The 27,981-nt window shown below is 42.7% G+C and overlaps 1 protein-coding gene across 1 annotated transcript in view; it reads right to left on the bottom strand.

Annotated features, from left to right (window-relative positions):
• Positions 1 to 3,335: 3,335 nt before the first annotated feature.
• fastkd2 (FAST kinase domains 2) overlaps positions 3,336 to 27,981 on the bottom strand; it is a 33,060-nt gene continuing 8,414 nt past the window's right edge. Inside the window, exons 4-12 of the mRNA XM_043693235.1 lie at positions 24,771 to 24,879; positions 22,329 to 22,452; positions 18,448 to 18,587; positions 15,016 to 15,191; positions 11,765 to 11,928; positions 9,728 to 9,952; positions 8,105 to 8,192; positions 7,479 to 7,593; positions 3,336 to 4,277 (exon numbers count right to left, since the gene is read on the bottom strand). Of these exons, the coding sequence (XP_043549170.1) occupies positions 4,200 to 4,277; positions 7,479 to 7,593; positions 8,105 to 8,192; positions 9,728 to 9,952; positions 11,765 to 11,928; positions 15,016 to 15,191; positions 18,448 to 18,587; positions 22,329 to 22,452; positions 24,771 to 24,879 (1,219 nt within the window). The 3' untranslated portion in view covers positions 3,336 to 4,199. The remainder of the gene's footprint in view (positions 4,278 to 7,478; positions 7,594 to 8,104; positions 8,193 to 9,727; positions 9,953 to 11,764; positions 11,929 to 15,015; positions 15,192 to 18,447; positions 18,588 to 22,328; positions 22,453 to 24,770; positions 24,880 to 27,981) is intronic.

Raw genomic sequence — 27,981 nt, 5'->3', positions numbered from 1 at the left:
GTAAGAAGGCGCAACAATGCCCTTCCTTCCTCAGGCTGCTCAGGAAATTCAGCATGTCTATAAGGACCCTCAACAACTTTTACAGATACACCAGTGAAAACATACTGTCCAGATGCATAATGGCCTGGTACAGCAAATGTTCTGCCCAGGACTGTAAGAAACTACAGAACGTTATGTGCACAGCTCAGACCATCACGGAAGCCAACCTCCCATCCATAGACTCCATTTATACAGTTTGTTGCCTCGGAAAGGCTGCCAACATCAAAGAGCTGTGGCACCCTGGCAATGCTCTCCTACAACCTCTTCCGTCAGTCAGAAGATACAGAAGCTTGAACACATGTGCCAGCTGATCCTAGAACAGCTTCCTCCGTGCAGGTATGAGACTGCTGAATGGACCTCCCTAACTTCAAATAATGCTGATCTTGCTAATGTTAATTCTTGCCTGACACATGCCCTGTATGTTTCTGTCCAAGTTTTTTTCATCTTATGATCTGTATGTACTTGCTTATTATGATCTGCCTGTACAGCTCGTAAACAAAGCTTTTCACTGTACTTAGGTATATGTGACAACCAATCAATCAACTTGGTTGAAGGAAGTTAAGACATGCTAAATTTACTGATGACACAAAGATAGGTAGGAAAGTGAGTTATGGATAGGACATAACAGGGCTACAAAAGGCAACCTGATTGAAATGTGGGGAGATTCTGAGGGATCTTGACATAGTGAACATGGAGAGGATGTTTCCTCCTGGGTGTCAATCTAGACCTAGGAGTCACTGTTTAAAAATAAGGGTCGCCCATTTAGATAGAGATTTGGAGAATTTGTTTCTCAAAGGTCATGAATCCTTGGAAAACTCTACCTCAAAATACAGTGGAAGCAGAGTCTTTGAATATTTTTAAGATAGTTAGATTGATAAGCAAGAGGGTGAAAGGTTATCAGGGAAGACAGGAACCAGATCAGCCATGATCCGACTGATTGGCAAAGCAGGGACAAGAGTTTTTCTGCCCATTTACCAAACGTCTAGATTACAGCGAACGTCAGATCCCTGCTTCAGCGATGTGCACAGGCTGTTAGCAATTGGCTCTCATACCTCGTTCATGAAGAAATTAGATTACTTACAGTGTGGAAACAGACCCTTCAGCCCAACAAGTCCACACTGACCCACTGAAGCGCAACCCACCCAGACCCATTCCCCTACATTTACCCCTTCACCTAACACTACGGGCAATTTAGCATGGCCAATTCACCTAACCTGCACATTTTTGGACTGTGGGAGGAAACCGGAGCACCCAGAGGAAACCCATGCAGACGTGGGGAGGATGTACAAACTCCACACAGTCAGTCCCCTGAGGCGGGAATTGAACCCGGGTCTCTGGTGCTGTGAGGCAGCAGTGCTAACCACTGTGTCACCATGCCACCCACGGTCATATCTTTCGATTCTCCTCAGGTCCAGATTCTTCCCTTAAAGTAGCTGTGCCTTATTTGGTAACACTTGCACCTCCAAGCCAGATTGTGGGTTCAAGTCCAAAGGCTGGAGCACAGAATCGAGGTTGACATTAAGTACTAATAGTGATGGAGTACTGCACTGTTGGTGGTTCCATCTCTGGCATGAAACATTAAATCCAAGTGTCCTTCTGCTGTTTGGGTACAGCCAAATCAACATCATGACCTCATCTCAAAGTAGGTCTCCTAGTCAATATATATTCCTCAACCAATATTGCTAAATCACAGGTTATTTTGGTCATTGTCAATGACCTGGCAAACTGGTTCCTACATTTTCTACAGTATAACAGTGTCTGCATTTCAAAAGTTATATTATAATATTTATACTTCCATTTATTTGCAGTGATTAGCATTTACACAATCTGCATGTGTTACTGTTTGTTTATCAAAAGTTCGTTTTATTTAAAACAGGTAAGCTTCTTATCCATATCCTTCTTAAATCAGGAGTAAAGGAACATGGATTTGCCAGGGAAGACAGCAACGAACAGTTGTTCATCGGAATGGAGATAGCTTCATCATGGAGTTCCTTCAGGGTCGGTGTTAGGACTCTTGCTCTTCCTGGTATATATTAATGAGTTAGACCCTGGAGAATAGGGCATAACTTTAAAATGTGCAGATGACACAAAAACTTGGAAATGATGTCGCCTTACTATTACTGAACGTATCACAGCACTGCCATGTGGGACAACTCATCTGCACAGGAGAAGGTATTGCACATCATCTGCTCAGTCAACCATTACTCCAGTCACCTCCATTTGTCATGCCACTAGAAACAGTGACTGAGAGAGTGGGGCTGGACAAGTGCATTCTATCTCCATTGTAATCAAATGAGACACGGGTGGCTTTCTTTGTGGGCACACCTCAATAACTCTTTCACACACGTTCCACCAAATCTCAACATTCAAAAAAATGCAAGTGGGCGGCACGGTGGCACAGTGGTTAGCACTGCTGCCTCACAGCGCCAGAGACCCGGGTTCAATTCCTGACTCAGGCGACTGACTGTGTGGAGTTTGCACATTCTCCCCATGTCTGCGTGGGTTTCCTCCGGGTGCTCCGGTTTCCTCCCACAGTCCAAAGATGTGCAGGTCAGGTGAATTGGCCATGCTAAATTGCCCGTAGTGTTAGGTAAAATGGGCTACATGTAGGGGTATGGGTGGGTTGCGCTTCGGCGGGTCGGTGTGGACTTGTTGGGCCGAAGGGCCTGTTTCCACACTGTAAGTAATCTAATCTAATACTCAGCCACAAAAGGAGGAGATAGGGACAGCTTCTTGGAACATATGAACTCCACTAGATAAGACAGCAGCTCTGGAACCACCCCAGTGCAGAATGACTTTGGCTGTCAGGGTCTTAAGGCAATACAATAGTCAATATTGAGGCTTTGGCAGAAACTGAGCTAGCAAAGGAGCATTAGCTCACAGAGCTATCAGCACGATTCCAATTAGGGAAGCCAACATGTCAGGCGAGAGAGGGGTACTCACATTGTAAACAGATCGGATACACTCTGTTGGAGCAAACGCAATTGCTTCATGGCTATATGACTACCTTTTGTAAACAACACATTTGGGACAACTGTGATGAAACTAAGAGATTTAAACTAATGTATTTTAATATGGTTTTTTGCAACTTTGATTTCTTGCAATTCTAAGTTAAACATACGCGTTTGTCTGTGCATTTGGAGTCGACAATTCCCCTTTAAAAACTATAATATTCATATTCTGAAGCAAAAGAAAATTATCCAGAGTTCCTTGGGAACTACCCAGAGGGCTTATGGGGAGTGCTTTGCAAATTCTGACTTTCATGGGCAATCTGTGCTGAGAAGTCTCTTAATTCCTGTTGTTAACAAACTTTTGTTTGGTTTTATTGATAAAACAAAAACTGCAATATTGCATGCTTATGTTATAGTAAAAGATCAGTTTGGTCACAAAGGTAAAGACAAATTACAATCTATCCAACCAGGTTCCTGTTGGGATTCTGATAGGTCCGGTGCTAACATCAACATGGTATTACCAATAACTGGGGCCACAAGATCATAATACAATCATCAATGCATATGCTCTAAAAGCAACTAGTCCTGAGAGAATTAGAGACAAATTCTTGAAGGAACTGGACACATTACAAAGGAGGACAAGCTCATTGTGTTGGGGGACTTGAACACATACGTAGGAGCTGTCTCTTGGATGTGCGATGGTGTTTCGGGATTCGAGATGTAGCGAAATGAAACAACATCGCAACATACTTCTCCCAGATATTTGCAGTCACATGAAGATGTCAATCACTAACATCATCTTTACAGCAGGCCAAGTACAAGGACATTTGAATGCACACACAATCTGAACACTGGCATCAGACTAGACTTTATCATTACCCTGAAGATGCAGTGCTCCACAGACTGGGTGATGCTATGTTTCCAGATGAAATTTACTATCTCACCAAAAAGAAGGCTGATTCATTAAACCTGCCCCACACATGATTAAGACAGGAAGTAGGGTGCATCCCACTACATTTCAGTCTGAACAGGAGATCAATTTGAATCGACAGTTTCAGGATAAACGATGAATCAGTTCAAGTTGGGGATATCAGTTCTCGCAGGGGGCAATGGCAGCAGAGACCAGTCGAAGAGTTTGAAGCCACCAGGAGCAATCAATTCCTTTGTTTTGTTCCCTCAGCACAAGTGGCACTGACTCACACAACCCAATCATTCAGTGAAGATGGCACTCTTCAGGAAGCCAACTCGTTCATCTTCAGAGAGCTTCCCGAACTCATGTTCTGAGACCTGCAATAAACAAAGAGAAATTGGTGACAGAAAATCCAAGTCAAAATATCGAAGGAAGACAGCTTGCACAGTTGAAGGCATTTCAGCCCAATGGGTCTGCGCTGGCTGTTTCGAAGAGCTGACTAATTAGTCCCACTCTGTTCTCATGTCCCTGCAATTTTTATCCACCAATTATTTGTCCAACTCTCTTTGACAGCGACAGCTGAATTTGTACGCTCCACCCTATCTAAACTGTGCATTTGAAATCCTAACCACTTGTGTCAAAATTTTTTCTCATGACACGTCTGGTTCTTTTGCCATTCACCTTAAATCGACTTTGGTTACTTTGAGGGATCTAGAAATAATAGGTTTGTTAACCTGCATCTTCAAGTCCTCAGGTACTGAGCTCTAAAGGCAGCTAGCTGATCAGTAAGAAGACATAAAAATATTTTAACGTGAAAGATTTTTTTCTTTAGATTCTCCTGATTTCCTAAGGCAGCCTTCCCAGCATTCACTGACGTACCCTTCTCCCTTAGTTTAAAAGTACAGTGGTTTAGTCATCAAGTCACTAGATTAGTATGAAAAAGCAAAGACCTTTGAAGTGTAATCACTGATGTAGGAACATGGTGTCACTTTGTACACAGCAAGCTCCCACAACAGCAATGAGATAAATGACCAGATAATATGTGTTTTAGTTGATGGTCACAACATGGTAGATAATTTCCCTGCTGTTCTTGAAAAAAAGAGCACCACAACATATTTTATGTCAGCCTGCCTCATCTGAAAGGCTCAACCACAAGGTGGTATCTCGACAGTGCAGTATTCCCTCAGTACTGCACTGCGGTGTCAACCTGGATTTTCTGCTGAACTTGCTGGAATGAGAGAGAATTTGAATTCAGCTAAAACAAAGAAGCCTGGAAATAAAATAACAACCTAAGTAAATATGAACACAAAGCTGTTTGCTGGTAGTAAGGAAACCCCATCAGATTCACTAATGTTCTTTAAAGGAGGAAAGCAACCCTCCCTCCTTAGCTGGCCCAGACTCCAGTCCCAAAGGTAACACTCTCTGAAGTGGCCTAGTGAGCCACTCAGTTGTGTCACAACATTTCAAAGGCAGCGCATCACCATCAACTTTCTCGATAGAATGTTTTAACACTTTGCATTCATGACCCTGCTGAGATTGCTGTTCAACCAATTGCTTTTTTTGTCAGAAATATTAAACCAAGGGGAGCTCCCCTATTGGATACCAACACCTGTTGCCCATCTAAGCAAGATGCTTACATGAAGAAAAGAAGTCAGATATAGTTATAGAGCCATAGAGATGTACAGCACAGAAACAGGCCCTTCGGTCCAACTCGTCCATGCCAATCAGATATCTAAAATTAATCTAGTCCCATTTGTCAGCATGTGGCCCATATCCTTCTAAATCTTTCCTATTCATATACCCATCCAGATGCCTTTTAAATGTTGTAATTGTACCAGCCTCCACCACTTCCTCTATCAGCTCATTCCACACACACACACCCTCTGCATGAAAAAGTTGCCCCTTAGGTCCCTTTTAAATCTTTCCCCTCTCACCCTAAACCTATGCCCTCTAGTTCTGGACTCCCCCACCCTGGGGAAAAGACCTTGTCTATTTACCCTACCCTCATCATCTTATAATGTGTATAAGGTCACCCCTCAACCTCCGATGCTCCAGGGAAAATAGCTCCACCCTATTCAGTCTCTCCATATAGCTAAAATCGTCCAACCCTGGCAACATCCTTCTCTGAACCCTTTCATGTTTCACAACATCCTTCCGATAGGATGGAGACCAGAACTGCATGCAATACTCCAAAAGTGGCCTAACCAATGCACTGTACAGATGCAACATGGCCTCCCAACTCCTATACTCAATGCTCTGACCAATAAAGGAAAGCATATCAAATGCCTTCTTCACTGTCCTATCTATGACCCCCCCTTTCAAGGGACAATGAACCTGCACTCCAAGGTCTCTGTTCAGTGACACTCCTCAGGACCTTACCATTAAGTGTACAAGTCCTGATTTGCCTTTCCAAAATGTAACTCACATTTATCTAAATTAAACTCCACCTGCCACTCCTCAGCCCATTGGCCCACTGATCAATATCCCATTGTACTCTGAGGTAATCTTCTTTGCTGTCCACTACACTTCCAATATTCGTGTCATCTACAAACTTATTGGTCAGAGTATTGAGTACAGGATTTGGGAGATCATGTTGCGGCTGTACAGGACATTGGTTAGGCCACTGTTGGAATATTGCGTGCAATTCTTGTCTCCTTCCTATCGGAAGGGTGTTGTGAAACTTGAAAGGGTTCAGAAAAGATTTACAAGGATGTTGCCAGGGTTGGAGGATTTGAGCTATAGGGAGAGGCTGAACAGGCTGGGGCTGTTTTCTCTGGAGCGTCGGAGGCTGAGGGGTGACCTTATAGAGGTTCATAAAATCATGAGGGGCATGGATAGGGTAAATAGACAAAGTCTTTTCCCTGGAGTTAGGGAGTCCAGAATTAGAGGGCATAGATTTAGGGAGAGAGGGGAAATATATAAAAGAGACCTAAGGGGCAGCTTTTTCACGCAGAGGATGGTACGTGAATAGAACGAGATGCCAGAGGATGTGGTGGAGGCTGGTACAATTGCAACATTCAAAAGGCATCTGGATGGGCCTAGATTTGGTTGGGATATCTGGTCGGCATGGACAAGTTGGACCGAAGGGTCTGTTTCCGTGCTGTACATCGCTATGACTCTGACTCCTACGTTCACATCCAAATCATTTATAAAAAATGACAAGGATTGATTAGCCTCCCATAGTTTTGCAAATTAAATAAATTGGGAAAAGGGTTACAGGCTCCATTTCCTAATTCCGTCAGAGATCTGTGCTCAGCAGCAGCTAGAGAAATGGGAAGTGAATACATGGGGACATTGATCAGCATACGTGTCCTCTTGGAGCAGTTGTACAGCTACACAACTCAGAGTGAATGTTGGCTACAGATAAAAGAGGTCTTTTAACTACAAATCTGAGATACTATGCTATTGACAGATGATATTTAAGGCAACAGTCCAATACAATTCGAAAACTTCATTCATTTGAAGAATTATCATTCCAGTCGGAGAGTCCAAAAGTAGAATTTTTAGTTTTGCACAAATCCAACCTTTCTAGCAGATTAGGCAGGTCACAGCCCAAGGAGACCATTAGAAATACTCACCAATACCACATGGTACCCCAGCAACTTGAGATGGCGAATCCTCATTGCCAACCTGTCCTTGGGGTGCACTGTGCCAAAGCAAAAGGCAGATACTGGAGCATGAAGCACAGCCACTCTGCAGAATACAAAATGATGGTTATTACCAGGGGTGGGGGAAGGGGGGAACATTACAATGACATGACAGGTTGATGCTATTACAGTCGGACTTCGTTTGAAATAATTACCTCTTTGCTTAAACTAATATCTTTCGTTTCTCTTTCTCCAAGACACTCCCCGCCCTATCAATTGCTGGTTTGCTTTGTAACCTGTCTTTCTGAATGAAAGAATAAGAGTGAAACCGGTTGCTCTCCCCAGTCTTTCAGATAGTGTCTAGACAGGTGAAATTTACAAAGATAATATACTCGGAAGCCACAATAATGGACTGCACCATTAACCAAGATTTGAACCAATTGTTTGGAAACTGTGAATCACAGGCCTCATATAATGACAATAGTGTAGAAAATGTTGTATATAGGCTCGTGAAGAAATTTGTATCAATCCTTTGAAAAGGCATTTTAATCATAACTCTGCGTGTCCAAGTACACCAACACAATTGCATCAATCAATAGATTTACAGTAATCCTTACCGCTGTACGTTACTCTCACTGGCAATCTCATCATCCTGAGGAATGGGAACCACATTCTTACTCTTTTGGTCAAAAGCAATTGTGTAATCTTGATGGGAGCACAGAAACAGAGATTATTGTTGTGGAAAGCAGATTGGAAAAGTTTCCATGCTGACAAAAACAAATTACTTGCATTTCTACACCTAGTCCATTCATTTCCACTGAGATTTGAACACTCTAGTAATGTTCTCCATCATCAAAACCGTCCACTTGCAAATCCATAATATTGCTCACCTCTGCTCCTGCCTCAGGTTCTCTGATGCCAAAACCCTCATGCAAGCTTCTGCTCCACCCAGAATTGACTCTTCCAAGTGAGATGATTCCTGCTGACTTCTGCATGGTTTCTCGCTGGTTGCTGTGACCAGCAGCAAAAATTTCTTCCAGGGTCATATTCTGGACCATGCTCGTGCCAACTCTTTGAAAGAGTCAGCAGCTTAGTCCCACTCCCCTGGTCTTTGCAAGAGCTGAGCAAATCTTACCCTCACAACGACATATTCAAATTCCTTTTGCAAAGCATTTTTGAACCTGCCTCTGACTCACTTTCAGGCAGTGGATTTCAGGTTGTAATTTACTGCGTTAAAGAAACCTCATCTCCCCTTTGATTCTTTTTGTCATTAATCTAAATGTGTCCTTTATTACTGATTCTGTCACCACAGAGTCATAAAGCATGGAAACAGACCCATTCAGTCCAACTCAACCATGCTGACCAGATATCCTAAATTACTGTAGTCCCATTTCCCAGTATTTGGCACATATCCCTCTAAACCCTTCCTATTCATATATCCATTCAGATGCCTTTTAAATGTTGTAAGTGTACCAGCCTCCATTACTTCATCTGGCAGCTCATTCCATACACGTACCACCTTCTGCGTGAAAAAGTTGTCCTTAAAGTTCTTTTTAAATCTTTCCCCTTTCACCCTAAACCTATGCCCTCTAGTTTTCAATTCCCCTCCCTGCTCATTATTTTATAAACCTCAATAAGGTCACCCCTCAGCCTCCACAGCTTCAAGGTAAACAGCCCCAGCCTATTCAGCCTCTCCCTGTAGCTCAAACCCTCCGACCCTGGCAACATCCTTGTAATTCTATTTTTGAACTCTCTCCAAGTTTTACAACATCTTTCCTATAGCAACGAGACCAGAACTAAACACAGTATTCCAGAAGTGTCCTGTACAGCTGCAGTGTGATATCCCAATTGCTATACTCAATGCACTGAAACACCGTCTTCACCACCCTGTCGAGCAGTGACTCCAATTTCAAGGAACTATGTGCCTGCAATTCAAGGTCCCTTTGTCCCTAGGCGTCACCATTAAGTGTTTGAGTCCTACCCAATTGAAGCATTTTCTACTTATTTGCTCTATCAAACTCTCATTTCGACAGGGTCTGTAAAGTCTATCTTTGCAGAAGAAAGATCTCAAGTTCTTCTGTCTCTCCACTTGAATGAAGTTCCATGTCCTTGTCTCATTCTGACAAACTAGCTCTCCTCCCTCTACAAGTCCTAATATCCTCTTAGTGATGGACACATTCTGAGCCACAAAAAAAAAGTTTTCAGGTAACTGCTCACTTTAAAACAAAACTCTCACGCACCTATAAAATGTACATTTTTCAACACCACGCCCTGCTGATACAGGCTGCTATCGCCCAAGATGGTGTCCACTGTTTTCTGTAACTCTGCATTCACCGGATGACTGGACAATGAGGGACTGGCAGCATTGCGATTATCTGAGTGCCTGAGGAAGGATGGATTTTCTAACTCCAGGCACAGGTTAATACCCTGAAGCATCCGCTCATTCGCCTCATGGTAGGCATTGCCTGGAACAGATCAAATTAGAGAGAGTCTCAAAGCAATGACAAATAATTTTTATTGTGGTTTAATTGCACCTTGACTGAAACGATCCAGGTTGGAATAGTCCAGAAAGCCAAGTGGTGAAACTATTTTCTCTCAGAGGATCACATACCTTTGGAAACGTCTTCCCAAAAAAGGTGGGAGAAGCAGAGTCCTCGAATATTTTGAAAGCAGAGGAAGAGAGGCTTCTTTTAAGTGAGGGGCAATAGGTTATCAGGGATAAGTGAGAATGTGGATCTGAAATTACAACCACGGGTGGCACGGTGGTGCAGTGGTTAGCACTGCTGCCTCACAGCAGCAGGGACCCAGGTTCAACTCTACCCTCGGGCAACTATCTGTGTGGAATTCGCACATAGTCCCCGCGAGTGCTTGGATTACCTGCAGTGCTCCAGTTTCCTACCACAATCCAAAGATGTATAGATTAGGTGGACTGGCCATGCAAAATTGTCCATGGTGTCCAGGGTGTATAGGCTTAGAGGATGAGCCAATGAAAGGTTAAAGGGATAGGGTGGTTCCGCACTGTAAGGGTTCCATGATACAACCAGATCAAGCATGATTCTATAGAATGGCAGAGCAGGATCAATGGGTTGAACGGCCTACATCTGTTCCTGGTTTGGATGACAGAACCGGATCTAATCGTTACACACAGAAAGAGGTACATGTTTCAAATGCGCATCTCCTAACCTAACCAGCACAGTTTCAATTTCAAGTGAATTTGCAATTAAATGTCCAACGTGATTTTCAATTAATACAGGTGACCATTTTCTTTCACAAAAACAATTCTCAACTGTAAATTTTTGCTGCTACAAACGTATTAAGGTTGTGTTAATTCCAGCAAATTAAGCATGGAAGTGATTTGGGGAGGGGGGGGGGGGAGGGGGAGGTGTGGAGAGGTGGTAAGGCAGAGACAGTGGGTTTGTTCTCCAATGGGCAGGATATGACCAGTCTCATCTCCAAGTACTGGGGCTGCAGCTTTTCACCAGTTTTACAAATGACTTGGACAAGGAAACAGAGTAGCACATCCAGATTTGCTATTTGCACAAAGCACTGTGGTATAGTAAGAAATCTGGTTGAAAGCAGAACATTGTAAAGGAACACAGAATGGGCAAGGTGGTGGAAGATGGAGTTCAATGTGGGGAAATGTCTGAGATCATCAACTTTGTTACAAAGGAGATTATAATAAAAGATTAGTGGACAGATACAATGCAACACTGACCTTATCTCAATTTATAGGAAGTCCTTATTAGACCATGGTCAGCATGTTATGTGTAGGTTTACACATCATATTTCATGTATGATAGAATGGATTTGACATCATACTTCAGGAAGTATATACTGGGGGTGGAGATCGGGGCAACTGAAAATGTCAAAATGGGGATTAATAGATTTTGTTGGGTAAGGGCAGAAAGGCAACATTAAGGAGTTATGCTTAAGATCAACCATGATCTAATGTAATGGTAGCGCAGACTCAAGTGTCTGAATGCATTCTGCTTGTTCCGAACAGTTCAAAAGATTTAGAAAGAGCAAAGTCGCTATAATCCCAGAGGACCATGGGGCTGCTCTCTCATGAGAGAGAGAGAGAGAGAGAGACACACACACACACACACACACACACACACACACATATGATGGATGGTCAGTTTAACCTGAGGGTCACCATGCCTCAGGCAAAGTTGAGAAGATGGTAGCCCGGATGCCACGGGAATTGAACCCATGCTGCTGGCGTCACCCTGCATCGCAAACCAGCCGACCAGCCAACTCAGCTATCGATCACTCACCTGAAGAACAAAGTTCATGCAGAATGTCATCCTGGAACAGTTGGTTTAGAGCAGCCTGGGGATAGTGGCCCATCAGACACAAAGAATAAACACCACGGAGAAGCTCCAGCGAAGAGCACTTCGACAAATACAATTCAAACACATCACTCAAAGTCTGTAGGAATCTGTGGGGGGATAAGGACACAAAAAAATACTAAATTCTTCTTCCAAAACCAGTCAAAATGCCAGGGCCAAGGCTGACATTGAACATCAACTTGCAAAACAGAGTTCTACAGTACGTCTACACACCCACATACAAGTTCAAAGTTAATTTGCTCTCCACATTTTATTTTTGCGGTTTCCCTACATATCACCCACAAACATTTGTACAGAAACAGGTCATTCCGCCCAAAGAGTCTTCTCCCCGGGATTAAAGAGGCAGGCAACATGGATTCTTATGAGTTCAGAGACACAAAGCAGGAAGTAGTTGTGTGTGGTTGTCTTTTAAGCTGGACAGATATGTGCAGAGGTATTCTGCCAGGGGTTTGCCTTGGGAACAGTGCTTTCATTGATTGATATATATATTAATAACTTAGAATTGGGTAAATTTCCAGGAATTCAGATGACACAGAACTGAAATGCAGGAGCAGAGTTTAGAAGGAAACGGACTGACAAATTTGGTCAATACACGGCAGATGCAATTGAAGGCACGCAAACATAAAGTGGTCCATTTGAGCAGCAAGAAATGAAGAAGTAATACAAACTAAAACAGGATCAGGGAGTCTCCTCTGTGACACCCTGGTTCACTTCTCTCTCACCCCTGACCCTTCATCCCCCTATCATGGCACCTTCCTGTGCAATCACAAACGGCGTAACATTTGTCCTTTTAACCCCTTCGTCCTCACTAACCACGGCCCGAATGCTCCTTCATGGTGAAACAGTTATTTAGTTGTATTTCTTTCAAACTAATCTTTTGTATTCGCTGTTCACAATGTGGTCTCTGCAACACCGAGGTAGCTAAACACAGACTTGGTGATCACTTTGTGAAACATCGCTGTTCAGTCTGCAAGCATGACCCCTGACTTTCTGGTCACCTGTGACTTTAATATACTACCTTGCTCTCACACTCAGATTTCTGTTCATGGCCTGCTGCAGTACTCAGTGAAGCTCAAAGCAAGCAGGAGGAACAACACCTCATTTTCTGTTTAGGCACCTCACAGCCTTTCAGGACTCAACAATGAGTTCAACAACTTCAGACCATAAACTCTGGTCTCAGTTTTGTTTCTCCTGCCTCTCACAGCCCAAGTGATAACCCCCTGGGGTGTGGCTTTCTTGATTTTGCTTTCTGACATTAGCACACAACATGAGGTTTATTTGGAAATACACCTTTCAGAGCAGTGCTGCTTCATCACGTGGTTTTGGAGGTCAAGGTAGTAAGACACAGAATGTATAGCAAAGGTTATCTGTGTTCTATGATCTTATATTCCACAATCACCTGAAGGAGCAGCACTCTGAAAGCTAGTGCTTCCAAATAAACCTGTTGGACTATAACCTACTGTTATGTGATTTTTAACTTTGTCCACCCCAGTCCAACAACAGCACCTCCAAATCATGATCTATTATTAACATCGAGCCCGGACCTCTCTTACTGCCCAAATCCATCATCACTCATCTTGCTTTCGTGACACCATGACCTCTAAGCTTCCTCATCCTCTAACCTTTCCTTAACCAGCTACTAACAACCAAAATGAAACTGGAAATGATGGTCTAGTGCTAACTTCAGTGGACTAGTAATCCAACCGGATTCTCTGGGTTTACATCCAACTATGGGGATTTAAATTACTTCATAATAACTGTAATTGGGAACTAGTCCATTGTGACCATGAAACTAACAACAACTGTTATAAAGACCACTTGGTTCACTAATGCACTCTATCCTCCTGGCCAACATGTGACTCCATACCAATAGCAATGTAGTTGAACCTTAACAGCCCTCTGAAATGGCCTAGCGAGCCATTTGGTTCAAGGATCAGCATCAGTCGAATGAAAGTGTCAGAAAATGAAAAGGCTTTTAAACAATCCAGGACCAAATATGAATGAAGTAGGAAGCAGATATGACCTTCAATAGTTCATAAAATAGGTTTACTTGAGTATTAACCAGACATCAAAATTTATTTCAACAATACTGAGTTTGTGTATTGAATGTAAAGGGGTACTAGTCAAATTGTCTCATGTTGAAGAGGATCATTGCCTAGTACTTGTGCAGTGCAAATTTATTTGCTGCTTGTCAGCGCCAGCCTGGTTATTGCCCAGGTCTTGCTGCATTTGGACATGGAGTGCTTCAGTACCTGAACAGTGTTAAATGGTGCTGAACATTGTACAATCATCAGCGACTGTGCCCACTTCTGAACTTACAATGGAGGGGAGGTCGTTGATGAAGTGGCTGAAGATGGTTGGGCCTAGGACACTATTCTGAGGAACTCCTGCAGAAATGTCCTGGAGCTGAGACCACCTTCCACATGCCAGGTATGGAATCAGTGGAGTTTTCACCTAATGATTCTTGGCCATGTTAGCCACAATGCTTGCTGCAAACCTCAGGGATATAAAGATGCTAAATATTTAAAATTAGCATCTTAAGTTATTCTGCCTGCCTTGCTCAAGGGCAATTAGGAATGGATAATAAATGCTGGCCTTGCCAGTGACATCCACACGCTATCAACAATTAAAAAAAACTAAAAATCACACAACACCAGGTTATAGTCCAACAGGTTTAATTGGAAGCACACTGGCTTTCGGAGCGACGTTCCTTCATTAGGTGATTGTGGAGGGCTCGATCGTAACACTGATGAAGGAGCGTCACTCTGAAAGCTAGTGTGCTTCCAATTAAACCTGTTGGACTATAACCTGGTGTTGTGTGATTTCTAACTTTGTACACCCCAGTCCAACACCGGCATCTCCAAATCATAAAAAAAACTAATTAGTCTGCAACAGATATAACAAAAAGAAAATCTGTGAGGTGGCTGTTGTTTCAGCTATAAAGCCTGGAATTCTCTCTGCAAACCTCTTTGTCTCTTCACCTCTCTCTCCTTTTGAGATACGCCTCAGAACCCATGTTCTGACTGTATTTTTGCTCACCTGTCCTTATGGCACCATGGCGATAACACACTCATGATGCACTTTGGGATGCTCGGTTACATTAGAGATGATTTCGGAATGCGAGTTGCTGTGGTGTTAGTGCAAGGAAAACTCAAACAGACGCGACATAAACTTACTGCTCTATCAATCCCTCATCTGGTCGATGGTTCAGCAAGGAATACACGCGAAGAACTGACAGCACATCCTTCAAAGTCAAGGACTCGGAATTTGCCAGCATAGTATGTGCAAACGCATTCATCAACTCGATATGGCGAAAGTTGAGCTCCGAAAACAGCACTAGGAAGAGAATTAGCTAGAACAGAGAACAGTGAAATAATGGTAGATGTTTTCTGTGCTCATCAAGGTATGAATTACATTCTGGAGCAGCACAGCATCTTCCCACTTTCAGTGTAAGCCAGTTATTATTGGCAGGTTCTTGATTTCATTACTTTTTGTATGAAAAAGTATTTCTTGATATGACTCCTGACTGGCCGAACTCTAATTTTAAGGTTTTGCCCGTGTTCTGGACTTTGCACCAGACTAAATGGTTTCTCTCCATCTAACCCACCAAATCCTTTTCTCACCAAATCAGACCCCCTGCCAAACTTGTAGAGGGGTGTGTCTGGGTGGGATGCTCTTCAGAGGGTTGGTGTCAACTCAATGGGACGATTGGTCTGCTTCCACACTGTGTGGATTCCATGAGTTTATACTCAAGAGAATGCATGCACATTACACAAACTATTTTGTTCATAAATTAATCCTTTATGGCCTGGCTTTGCACAATCATGAAGTGTTTCAGAAAAAGCCTCCACCACATGAAGGGTGTTTCAGTGAAGCACACGAGACTTTAATGGCTGTTTTACTGCAGCTCAAACATTACTTGAATGTGCAGTTTCTCAAATGATGAAGGGATAAGACTATGGATTAGGAGGCCACAATCTAAAAGTATATAAAATCAAATCTTGACGCAACATAAGGTGCTAGTCTTGAGTAAGTGCAAATCTTTCCAACAGGCTGTTGACTATGCACTGCCACTGAATTCCTCTAAGCAACAGTTAGACCTGTATGGTGACAGTGGTCTTGTTTGAGATACTGGGTAACATTAGTCTGGTCCACAGTGAGCTCCTGGATTAGTTTTGATTCTATAATGGCATGGGAGGGAAAATCCTTCAACTCAACCCTCAGCCTGCCATTGGCTTAACTTTGTCTGGTTTCATTCCTCTCTGAACATTGAATCATTTCAGATGAGGTGTGGATTGTAATTATTGTGATGCATAAGACGTCGCAGTCACGTGAGTACAGGTCGGATGTTGCACTGAGTCTTTTGTACACCACTGTCCATCTGAAGATGGACCAAGAAAATGGATTTAATAGATATCAGCTTATTCTGTCCACATCTCATCTGTATTACACTACTCACTTTCTAACAGGCGTCTGCTTTCCCAAAGAGGACAAGGAGAAGGCAGAGCATGGGAAAGAAAAGGGGATCACAGCTATTGAAGGGTGGCTGTCTTAGTCCGAGACACTAGAGAGACTGAGAGATAGCCCAGAAGAATCAATTCCTGATGAGGTCTAATCTCTGAGAGAGGTGCAGGGAGAGAAAGATAAAGTCAGAATTCACTATAAAACCGCAACTGCTCTTGTTTATTAATTGATCTTGTTTTGTAATGTGAGAATTATTAGAGTCAGGAGATTGAGGCAAAATTTTACAGACACACACAAAAAAAGGCTGTGGTTATTTGCACCCCAACACTAGAGGGAGCACTTCCTGCATAGTTTCAGTGTCAGGCAGCTGGAAGGAAGAGATGCCTTTGAATGGAGGTCTACTTTCTGTCGTTGAATTATGCACAAGCTGGTGTCTTATAAATGTCTCCTTTTAAAACCAGGTCAGACAATGGAAAAGTCTGCTACTACTCAGGCAGCAAACATTTTAAGTGTCAGGATCTTTTGTAGACAGGCCATACCTGGGTGATAACAACAAGATTTATTTTCCCTACAAACAAACACTATGTTTTTAACTGTGGAGAATCACCACTGGGAAACATCCTTAAGAAATGGATTTTAATTAAAATATTTAAAGATCAAAAATAATCACTTGATTTGGGATTCAACAGCACGACCCTGGGATTGAGAATCCCATCATGTACAAGTTGGACTACGTAGAAACCTTCTGTATAAGCCTTTCCAAGTTGTTCACTTGTTCAAATAAATCAAAAGAAAATATCAATCAGTGGTTACAAATGCAGTGCTACAATGATCTTTGTGCAATAGTAAAAACTTCAGTTACATTTAATTTTCTCTTAGGGTTTGCTCTTTTTAAATTGACTCCAGTAGCTAATCCCAAAATATTATAATTGACAGTCTTCTCGTACAATATTGCATCTTACAATGTTTCCATTCAGCTAGAATGACAACATTTCATTACAATGATTGAAAATGAATTTGAGCTTCTCCCAATTATTTGTGTCATAAATTTCAACTGTGACAGTGCCATCAGAGAATCTATGGCTGGGCAAAGAGCCAGTGAGAGGGCACAGGAGGTTGTCCATGATAACTTGCAGACCAGAAGCAATGTTATAAAAACATACATATCTGGTCAAATATAAAATAAAAACAAAGCACATGGTGGCTTAGTGGTTAGCGCAGCTGCCTCTCAGTGCCAGGGACCCAGGCTCGATTCCTGTGAATCTAATGGTAGCTAGGAAAATGTTGGTTTTCATACAGAAGATAGGGTTGGAGTAGGGGTTAAGAAGTAAACAATAGGTGGAGATAGAGTCCAAAGAGTGAGAAGAACAATTGGACAGACAGAGGAGGAACAGTGGCTCAGTGGTTAGCACTGCTGCCTCATAGCGCCAGGGACCCGGGTTTAAATCCGGTCTCGGGCGACTGTGTGGATTTTGCACATTCTCCCAGTGTCTGTGAGAGTTTCCTCTGGGTGCACTGGCTTCCTCTCACAATCTAAAGATGCGCACGTTAGGTGAATTGCGCATCGCATTCAGGGATGTGTACAGTTAGGTGCATTAGTTAGGAGTAAATATAGACTAATAGGTTAGGGGAATGGGTCTGGGTGGGTTACTCCTCGGAGGGTCAGTGAGGATTTGTTTGGCCAAAGGGCCTGTTTCCACACCGTACAGATTCTATGAAACCGAGCTGAAAACAGTCTGCAGGTTTTTCTGCGGAACTGAAGGAGAAGAGGACAGTAATATTCCGTGTAGATCAGAGTTCACCAGAGCTCTCGCTTACTCAAGATCTTTTTCAATCTGTGGCTTTGACAGTGATCGGTAGGATTGTAATCGCTTACTTTCTTAGCTGCTGGAGGACCTGCAGCAGTCAGTCACTGTGGCCCAGGTAAGGTACATCACAAAATCACACAGCACAACATTGTGGGCGGAAGGGCCTATCCAATGCTGGACTGTTCTACATTCCAGTCCTGCCGCACCGTTGACAGTTCTGACCAGTTGGCCACACTCGCCCGCTCTTTCCCCGCAGCCCAACATATTTGTCCTTTTCGAAATCTGTCCAGACAACAAAAGATGGATCCTCAGACTCAGCTCTTGAAGTCATCTCACCTGTTTAACCTGCCAGATCGCCAGGCTGGACAGCACGTGGTTGCCTATTGCACTGAGCAGGGCGGGGTTGCGGTACCAGAGATCCTTGCACGACTGCAAAATGTGTACGAGGCGCCAAAACGGGATGCTGTGGATATTCTCTGAGGGAACAACATGGTTCAAACTTGACAAAGTGAAGTACTCTTAGTTTTTCTCTTTTCAAAAAGTCACAGACAAGCTATCAGGTCTGCTGGAATTACTCACTTTTCTCCATCACAGTCCTGGCAGCCTTTTGCACATGATCTGTTTTTCATGCTTTCCTCTTCTTCTGGTCTCCTTGAGACACTTCTTTAGTTTCTTTCCTTGCCTTGTTTATTGATTTATTGATTTAGTTTGTGAATGGAAGTCCCTGAAGTCAAGTGACAGCCTCCTCATTTGCTCAGTGTAAGAGTTTCAGTTTGTCACTTAGTCTACAGAGTGGACACTCTTCACTAATGCTGGTTGTGTCTCTCCACAACAGGACAAGTGCTGGAGCCCTGTGGTGGTCAGGGAGCCCTGGTGCACCCTGACCTTGTTTAGCAATGACCATTCTCACCATGGTCCAAACACAATGCTGGCCATTTGACAGATTGGAGTTTGTCACAAGGAACTGGCTCATGACTTCCCATCATTTATCAGATGTGTCGGGGAGTGATACTTGTGAGAACAGGAAGACAAGGAGTGTTCTTGGACTGAGGGTTTCTTTCAGTGTCAACAAGATATGTGCCATACGTCAGATGCACAGCATAAATTTAATAGGGAAAGTGCTGCGTAATCATGATCCCATTAATAGCCTCTCTTGCCTTGCACTGTCATTCCCTTATTCCTTTAATCTGTCTGGCCTTCTGCCTTATCACACACATTCCCCCTTACCACCACTCTGTTTAAAATTGGTTAATCTGTGTAGAGAGGTCACTGATCAGGAAGGTTAACTTTGCTCTGGGATTTTTGCTTGACCTCATGAGTATTTGCAGCAGTTCCTGTTTTGATTTTGGTAATCAACTGGTGACAACAACCACATGGCAAAAACAATTGAGATCTGAATCTCCACTGAGGCTAGTAACAAACTACATTAATATAACACCTTTATGGCAGTAAGGTATCCCAAGTCGCTTCCCACTGACAAAATCTCACAGCGAGAAACACAAGGTTCAGGTGGGGCAAAGAAAATTAGAGATGCACAGCAGATCAGAATTGGAGGCAGACAGAGATCTGAGAGAGTCTTGGGGCTAAATGGGCTTACAGAGATAGGAAGGGCAGAGTCCGTGAAGGATGAGAAATCCCTCCATAAAAGTTATTCTCCAGCTAGTGTCAAAAGTGGGTGCTGCCTCACATGTAAATTGCCAACACTTTATCGTTTTGTATCGATTGAACGAAGGACCACAATAATGAATTCCACTCTAGACCAATAAGCAGAGAATCCCAAACCAGTAAACAATCCCAGTCACTTGTACCAAACTGAATTACAGAAGTGAACTACAGACATTTTATGCATCCAACTTTAAATGTCCTTGCCTTTGAGCCTTAGTCAAGGGTTTAACTCTCCCCCTCATCAAGCTGAAATCAAAACAAGAGGCTGACACCCCTGGTGCTGTAATGAGACAGCGCTGAACTGTTGGAGTGCTACCTTTCACATCAGATGTTAAATCGGGGCTGCCTGCTCTCTGTCCTGAATATCTCAGGGGATAATCCCAAAGAAGAGTAAGGGAGCTATCGCAAGCATCCTGGTCAACACTTATCCCTCAACCAACATCGAAAAAAGAGATTTGTTGGTCATTACCACTTCAATGCTTGTGGGAGTTTACTGGGTGCAAATTAGTTGCCGTGTATCCGACATTTAAAGAATTTCTACACTTGAAAAGCATTTTGCTGACTCCAAAGCACTTGGGATGTCCTAGACAAGAAAGGCACAACATAAACGCAAGTCGAAGAGCATGGTGCTGGAAAAAGCACAGCAGGTCAGGCAGCAACCGAGGAGCAGGAGAAACCGATGTTTCGGGTATAAGCTCTTTGTAAGGAATGAGGACATAAATGCAAGATTTCCTCTCAGGAATTGGATGATTTAGCACAATCATTATGCGGTGAAAAATCATAAGAAGGGAAAGAAAGAAATACTGATAAGATAATGTGAGCTCTACAAACTGACCTCCAAGCAATAATGCACAACAGTTGTGAGAACATACAGGTGGTAAACAAGTGAGGAGCAGAAGTAAGCTATTTGTGCCGCGAGTTTGTTCCACCATTTAATAAGATCACGGCTGATCAACTCCATATCCTACCAATACTCTCTCGTTCCCTCACTTTCTAAGAATTTATGTCTTCAAAATATTCAAAGGCTCTCCTTGCACCATCTTTGGAGGAAGAGACTTTCAAACACTCATGCTGAGAATTTCACCTCAACTCTGCCTTAAATTGGGAGATTGCTTATTTTTAAACTACCAACTCCTCGTTCTAGATTCTCCCGCAACAGAAAACATCCTCTCCACATCCACCTGTGAACATCCCTTAGGGTTTTAGATGCTTCAAACAAGTCACCTCCAAACTCCAGTGGATCCAAGTGGATCCTGTCCAACCAAGTCTCCTCAGCCAACCTAAGTATTAATCTGGTAAATCTTCTTTGAACTGCGCTGATTTCTGTGGCATACCACTCACAACTTTTGCCAACTATTTATTCCTATTCTCAGCCTCCTATTAGCTATCTGTCTTTTATCCATCATCAGCTTTTACCTTCCTTGAATGTGACACCTTATCAAATACCTTCTGGCATTCCTCCACAGATTATTGTGTATGGACAAAGAGCACCAACAACTTGGTGAAACATGATTTCCCTTTCACAATGTTGACTCTGCTTGATTACCTTGCATTTTTTACAGTGCCACAAATCTTTAATAATAGCTTAAGGTCTTCTCTCTGATGGATGTTAAAAACTAGCCTGTCATTTCCTGCTTTTTGTCTGCCTCCTTTCTTGAGTAAAGGAGTAACATTTGCTACCTTCCAATCAAATGGAACATTCCCCAATCTAGGAGATTTTGGAAAATTAGACCCAACACACTATCTCCCGATGGTGAAATATGGAACTCATTAGGCCACAATTTGTCAGAACCATTCCCCTGGACTTATAGTTTTCCTTAATACCCCCATCCCTGCCATTTCCCAAACTACAGCTATTTCCGCAATGTCACTGAGATCTCTACGGTGAAGACCGATATAAAATACATTTTTAATTCAGCTGCCATCTCCTTATTTTCCATTACTAACTCACTGCCTACTGGACCAGCATCGACTTCGATTGCTCTTTTCCTTTCCAAATTCCTATAAAGACTCTAACTACCATTTTTAATATTTTCAGCATTTCTCTTTCATTATAATGTTTCTTTCCTCATTAAGCATTTAGTCACTTTTCGCTGACTTTTATACTTTGTCCAATATACTGACTTGCCACATATCTTGGCAGAATCCAATGCTTTTTCTTTGTCTTTTATAGTACCTTCACCTTTTGTTTAGTTAATCACAGATGATGGTCCAACCTTTGGAAAATCTCTTTCTTTTCAGAATGCATTGATTGTTAATTCTGAAGTATCAAATATCTTAAATGTTTGCCACTGTATCGCTATTAACCTTTGTAGACTAAAAGTGGTTACAGTGGGGCAATGGAGGTCATTGGAAACAAGGGTGAGAATTATTAATGAGGTAAAAACAATGACTGCAGATGCTGGATACCAGATTCTGGATCAGTGGTGCTGGAAGAGCACAGCAACTCAGGCAGCATCCGATTTTGCTGCTCGTCGGATGCTGCCTGAGTTGCTGTGCTCTTCCAGCACCACTGATCCAGAATGAGAATTATAAATGCAAGGTTCACTTACCAATAATCCTGTTACTGCATGCCTCTAGGAGTGGGAGTGACCGGTAGTCCATAACTGCCAAAGTGACGAACATGTACTGACAGTTGGGAAGGGTGAACTCATTCAGCAAGGAGAGTGCTTTGTTCTGTCAAACAGAGAGCAACAACCTTTAAATAACTTTTCTGCAGCCCCAAACTAGTTTGCATCTTAAAAAAAGCACTGCTACATATCTGAATTGCAGCCTCAAACTTGCATTAATGATATCCAAAGCAGTATTTACAGTGAAACAAACACCGTATTCACTGCGTGTTCTGTAGCATCCCCTGCATAGAACAGAACTGTCACCATCACTGAAACACTCCTTGACCAGTCAACTGCTTGAGGTAGTTCTGCCATTCAGCTAGATCGTGGCTGATTTGTGTCTTAACGCCGTTAACCTACCTTGGTACCATATCCTTTAGTAGATTTACCCAACTGCAGTTCACTAACTATTAATGACTCCAAAGCACATCCGGCTGGTCTCCCTGTGTGAATTTGAGGTCATTCAACACTTTGTTGCCTCTGTTTTAACATACACTCAACACTCCTGCGCTCGTTGACTCACATAGATACAAGCAAATGGCGATTTCAAGAATTTCACCCTTCTTTTCAACTTCCATCAGGATTTCAACCTTCTACATGTCTGTAAACTCTTTCAGCTCCATAACACTCGGAGACATTTGCAGACCTCAGATCCTAACCCCTTGAGTGCTCCTAATTTCAACTGCTCCACCACTAGAGGCCCCATCAGCTGCTGAGTTCTGGAATTCCCTCGACCCAAATTTTCCTATTGTAGACGTTGCTTAAAATCCACTTCTGACCAAGCTTTTGGTTACCTGACCTAACCTCTCCTGTTATGTCTTGGTGCCATGACATTGTTTTACTATGTGCCGGTTGGTGTTGTTAATCTTTGGTGGTTACAGTTAGCCCCAGAGACTCATGGCTTGTTGGAGGGCAGTGGGAAAGAGTTCCAGATTTCCACTGCCCTTTGGGAATCTATTGATGAGTGGAACTGCTCAAACTGATCTACCGCATACTCTGCCCCCATCAGATGGAACAGATTCTCCCGATCCAACCTCTCAATTTCACCATCTTAAGCAACTCCATTAAATCACCCCTGCACCCTATAGATTCAAGTAAACATAAGCCTATTCCATGTGACCTTCCTGACAATCTAATCCTTTAAATCCTGTTAGGATTCTGGTCATCCTGGAAGGATCATATATTCTTCTTGCGGTGCAGTGCCTGAAACTGTACACTGTGCTTCAGGTTGGTTTTTACTAGAACTCTAAACAGTTTCATGGCTTGCTTTTGTTTCCTTTTAGCTCCACTTTTAGCTTGCAAAGCACTTGACTGAGACGTCCTCTGGCAGTGCTAATATTTCTAGGGGCCAAGATGGCACAGTGATAACGTCACTGGATTCATTCACCAGGGATGGTCTATAGACACAGGTTTAAATTCCAACCAGTAGTAGGGGGTGGAATTTAAAATTAATATAGAAATCTGGGATATAAAGCTAGTTATCAATGAATTGTTTGACCATCTGGTTCACTTTAGGAATTTGCCATTCTTACCCAGTCTGGCCTACATGTGACTCCAGACTCACAGCAGTGTGGTTGGCTCTGAACTGCCCTCTGAAATGGCCTAGCACCTGTGGGTAGGTAACAAATGCTGGCCTTGCTAGTGACGTCCACAGCCCATGAGAGATGCCTGTGCCTGAACCTGTGAAATTGGACATGACTGTCAATGAAAAGCAATCGCAACTCCAATTCTGCAAGTTCCCACCCCCCTGGCTCTCAGTTTCTTGTTGAAAATGGTACATGCCAACCCAACAGAATAGATGTTTCTTCGAACAAGTCCTTCCCCCACCCAATGGTTTCTGCTTCAGATTTTTGGTCATTTTCTACACTCCCTAAAGAGGGAGTGGTATGGATGGTATATGGTGACCTTCCAATTCCATGCCTCCATCAGTGAAATAACAGGGGGCATCATACACAAAGGCCATATCACAAAGTGTCATAGATATGTACAGCAGGGAAACAGACCCTTCGGTCAAACTCATCCATGCCAACCTGATATCCTAAATTAATCTAGTCCCGTTTGCCAGCATTTAGTCCATGTCCCTCCAAACCCTTCCTATTCATATACCCATCCAGAGGCCTTTTCAATGTTTTAATTGTATCCGCCTCCACACTTCATGCTCCACCAAGATATAGCTCTGTTCCTTTCCACAAAAAGCCAGTCTCCATCAAAATGACCATGGTGCTGTTGGGTTGTTGGAGATTGGTCCTATCTCTGACTTCATACCAATGTGGTTTCCTCTGAGGGGGTAAACCATCACCTCCTCAAAAGGCAAGCAGGCATGGGTAGCAAATGCTAGCCTTGGCAGGGACACCAACAGCCCAAGAATTAAGTATAACTTACCTCCAGCTTTTTCTTTAGAGGCAGTGGGGCACCTTGACCAATACATCTCATCATGGTCTGCAGGGCCATCACTCTCCTGATCGCTGGAATGCGTAGTTCTACGAGAAGCCTATCAGGACACAACACCAAACATTGGTTCTCGTTCTTTTTATAGGAACATAAGGAAAAGGTGAGAATTAGGCAGGTTGGTCCCTCAAACCTGCCCCAGCACTCAATGAGATCATAACTGATCTTCTACCTCAACACCATTTTTCCACAGTATCTGGATATGCCTTGATGTCTTTAACACCAGGAAATCTAGCCATCTTTGTCATAAATGTATTCAATCTCTAAAGGTTTACTACTCTCTGAGTGAAAGAATTTCACCTGATCTCCATCCCGAACAGCCTATCCCTTACTCATGGACTGCATCAGCTGGTTCCAGGCCCCAGCTGGGAAAACATACTTGCTGCATCTGCCCTGTTGACTCCTGTGAGACTTTAGCATGAGACCACCTCTCTATTCTCAACTCTACAGAATACAGGCCCAGTCTGCTCAATCACTCCTCGGAGGATAATCCTGTCATCCCTGGTATCGGTTCTCTGCACCCCAACTATGGTAATTATATCCTTATTCAGGTAAGGAGATGAAAGGAAGGAAATAAAAACTGACTCAAAACTTCATTGCTTCGAAATTTCACTTCTAGTTATTCGGTGTATTATATTGTCTGGCTTAGCGGAATGAGTTGTAAATAGTGTTGGGGTGAAAATTATTGCAAGCCATTCTTGCAGGAAGTACAAAGTTAAAAATCACACAACAGCAGGTTAAAGTCCAAAGGTTTAACTGGAAGCACTTGCTTTCGGAGTGCTGCTCCTTCATCAGGTGGTTGTCTGGTGTTGTGTGATTTTTAACTTTGTACACTCCAGTTCAACACCATCATCTCCGAATAATTTCTGGAAGTAGGCAATGTGCACCAGGGAAACTGCACACTCCCCCCCTCTCAACATCCATCCATTAATATAGAACTAATGCATTACAAGTGTGAGTTACTTGCATTGAATCTCCCAAACTCTCCTGCATTTGCTAAGAGCTGATGTCGCCATGGGATAATTCAGATCCCAGAATTAAATTTGACTTGAGGATTTTTATATTAATTTCAAGTGGTTGTTATTTTTCACTGAAACATAAGCACACAATGCTGCGGATATGTATAACAAACATAATACACAAAATACGTTTTAAAAATGAAACTAAACAAACTGACCAAGTTAAATGTAACAGTTTGAAAGATTTCAAAACACAAGCCAAAATCCCATCTACGACCCCACACCATTACCTGTCACTTAATCAAAATCCAGATAAATTTTCCTTCCCCATCAAATCTGTAGATTTGACTTAACTGCTTCTTCACATACCCTGCCTTGTGAGCTGCAAAGTCTTATCCTTGAATACTCACACAACGGAGAGCTTACACATTCTCAATTTTGAATAGCGAATGCAAATTTGTATCGGAACACTCCTGGTCTGGAAACTTCACAAATTACACTCTCTCACCGAGGTAACTTCTTTCCTTGACTATTGTAAACAATCCCCTTTTTTCTAAAATGAGAGTATACTTGCATCTGACTTCAGTCAGGCTCATTTTGAACTGAACCCAAATGCCATTGAACTATTTTTTAAAAATTGATTGTTAGACTCTGCTTAAGCTAATGACGTAAGATTTTATCTGTCCTGTTGTAAACACTCCCCCATAACATCAATAAACTTCCATTGAGGCTCCAGGGGTCCTTGAAATCACTGGCTTTCTGACGCATACTGGCTTTAAAATCACGTTTATGCAAAGACTGATCTCATTACTTTTTAAATGCCTTCACAGAAATATTCCTTCAACAGCTATATAGCAACTGTTTGGAAAAAAAACACAAGTCACAAACTCTGATTGCACCCATCAAAAGAAAAGAATGCCATGCCCTTGTGCTGAATCTGTATTATTAACGGGGTATTACAAGTAAAGGAGCACAGAGCTAACCCAAGGATAGTATTCTCACCTACAGGTGGAACTGCACAGAACTGTTAAAATGAAAGATAGCTTCTACTGTTTATTTATACTTGGGTTTTAAAATACATCTTTCCATATGAAGCAATTGTAAGCGCACTGGAGAAAGTGAGGAAAAAATGACAAGGGTGAGACTAGAACTAAGAGATGCAACTCTCAGGAAATAGTTAAACAGGCTGGGCTTCCTCAGTTTCAAACGAGGCAGTACCGGTTGAACTGATAGATGCTTTCAAAATTATGATAGGATTTAGAGTCATAGAACTGTACAACATAGAAAAAGACCATTCAGTCCAACTTGTCTATGCTAAACAGATATCCTAAATGAATTTAGTCCCATTTGCTAGCATTTGACCCATATCCATCCCAACCCTTCCTATTCATATACCCATCCAGATGCCTTTTAAATGTTGTAATTGTATCAGCCTCCACCACATCCTCTGGCAGCTCATTCCATACACGTACCACCCTCTGCATGAAAATGTTGCTCCTGAGATCCCTTTTAAATCTTTCCCCTCTCACCTTAAACCTATGCCCTCTAGGTTTGGACTCTGCTCCCCTGGAGCAAAGACGTGGGCTATTCACCTGTGACCTGTACCCCTCATGATTTTATAAGTTTCTGTGAGGTCATCACCCAGCCTGCGACGCTCCAGGGAAAACAGCCCCAGTCTATTCAGCCTCTGCCTATAGATCGAATCCTCCAACCCTGGCAACATCATTGTAAATCTTTTCTGAACTCTTTCAAGTTTCACAACATCCTTCCTATATGAGGGAGACCAGAATTGCTCACAATATTTCAAAAGGGGCCTAACCAATGTCCTGTATAGCCTCTCAACTCCCATACTCAAAGCACTCACCAATAAAGGCAAGCACAATTCTGAAGGGAGATTACAGAGAGTTAGGCAGGAATTTAAAAAGGAGGTCCTCAAGAGTAGTAATATCTGGAATACTCCCAGTGCTGCGAGCTAGTGAGGGCAGGAATAGGAGGGTAGAGCATATGAATGCATGGCTGAGGAGTTGGTGTATGGGAGAAAGATTCACATTTTTGGATCATTGGAATCTCTTTTAGGGTAGAAGTGGCCTGTATACAAGGACGGATTGCACGTAAATTGGAAGGGGACTAATATACTGGCAGGGAGGTTTGCTAGAGCTGCTCAGGAGGATTTAAACTAGTAAGGG

The sequence above is a fragment of the Chiloscyllium plagiosum genome, chromosome 7 (genome assembly GCF_004010195.1).
Source record: "Chiloscyllium plagiosum isolate BGI_BamShark_2017 chromosome 7, ASM401019v2, whole genome shotgun sequence".
In the NCBI taxonomy this organism is placed as follows: domain Eukaryota; kingdom Metazoa; phylum Chordata; class Chondrichthyes; order Orectolobiformes; family Hemiscylliidae; genus Chiloscyllium; species Chiloscyllium plagiosum.
The sequence above is the reverse complement of the archived record's forward strand: the minus strand, read 5'-3'. Positions and strand labels throughout refer to the sequence as shown.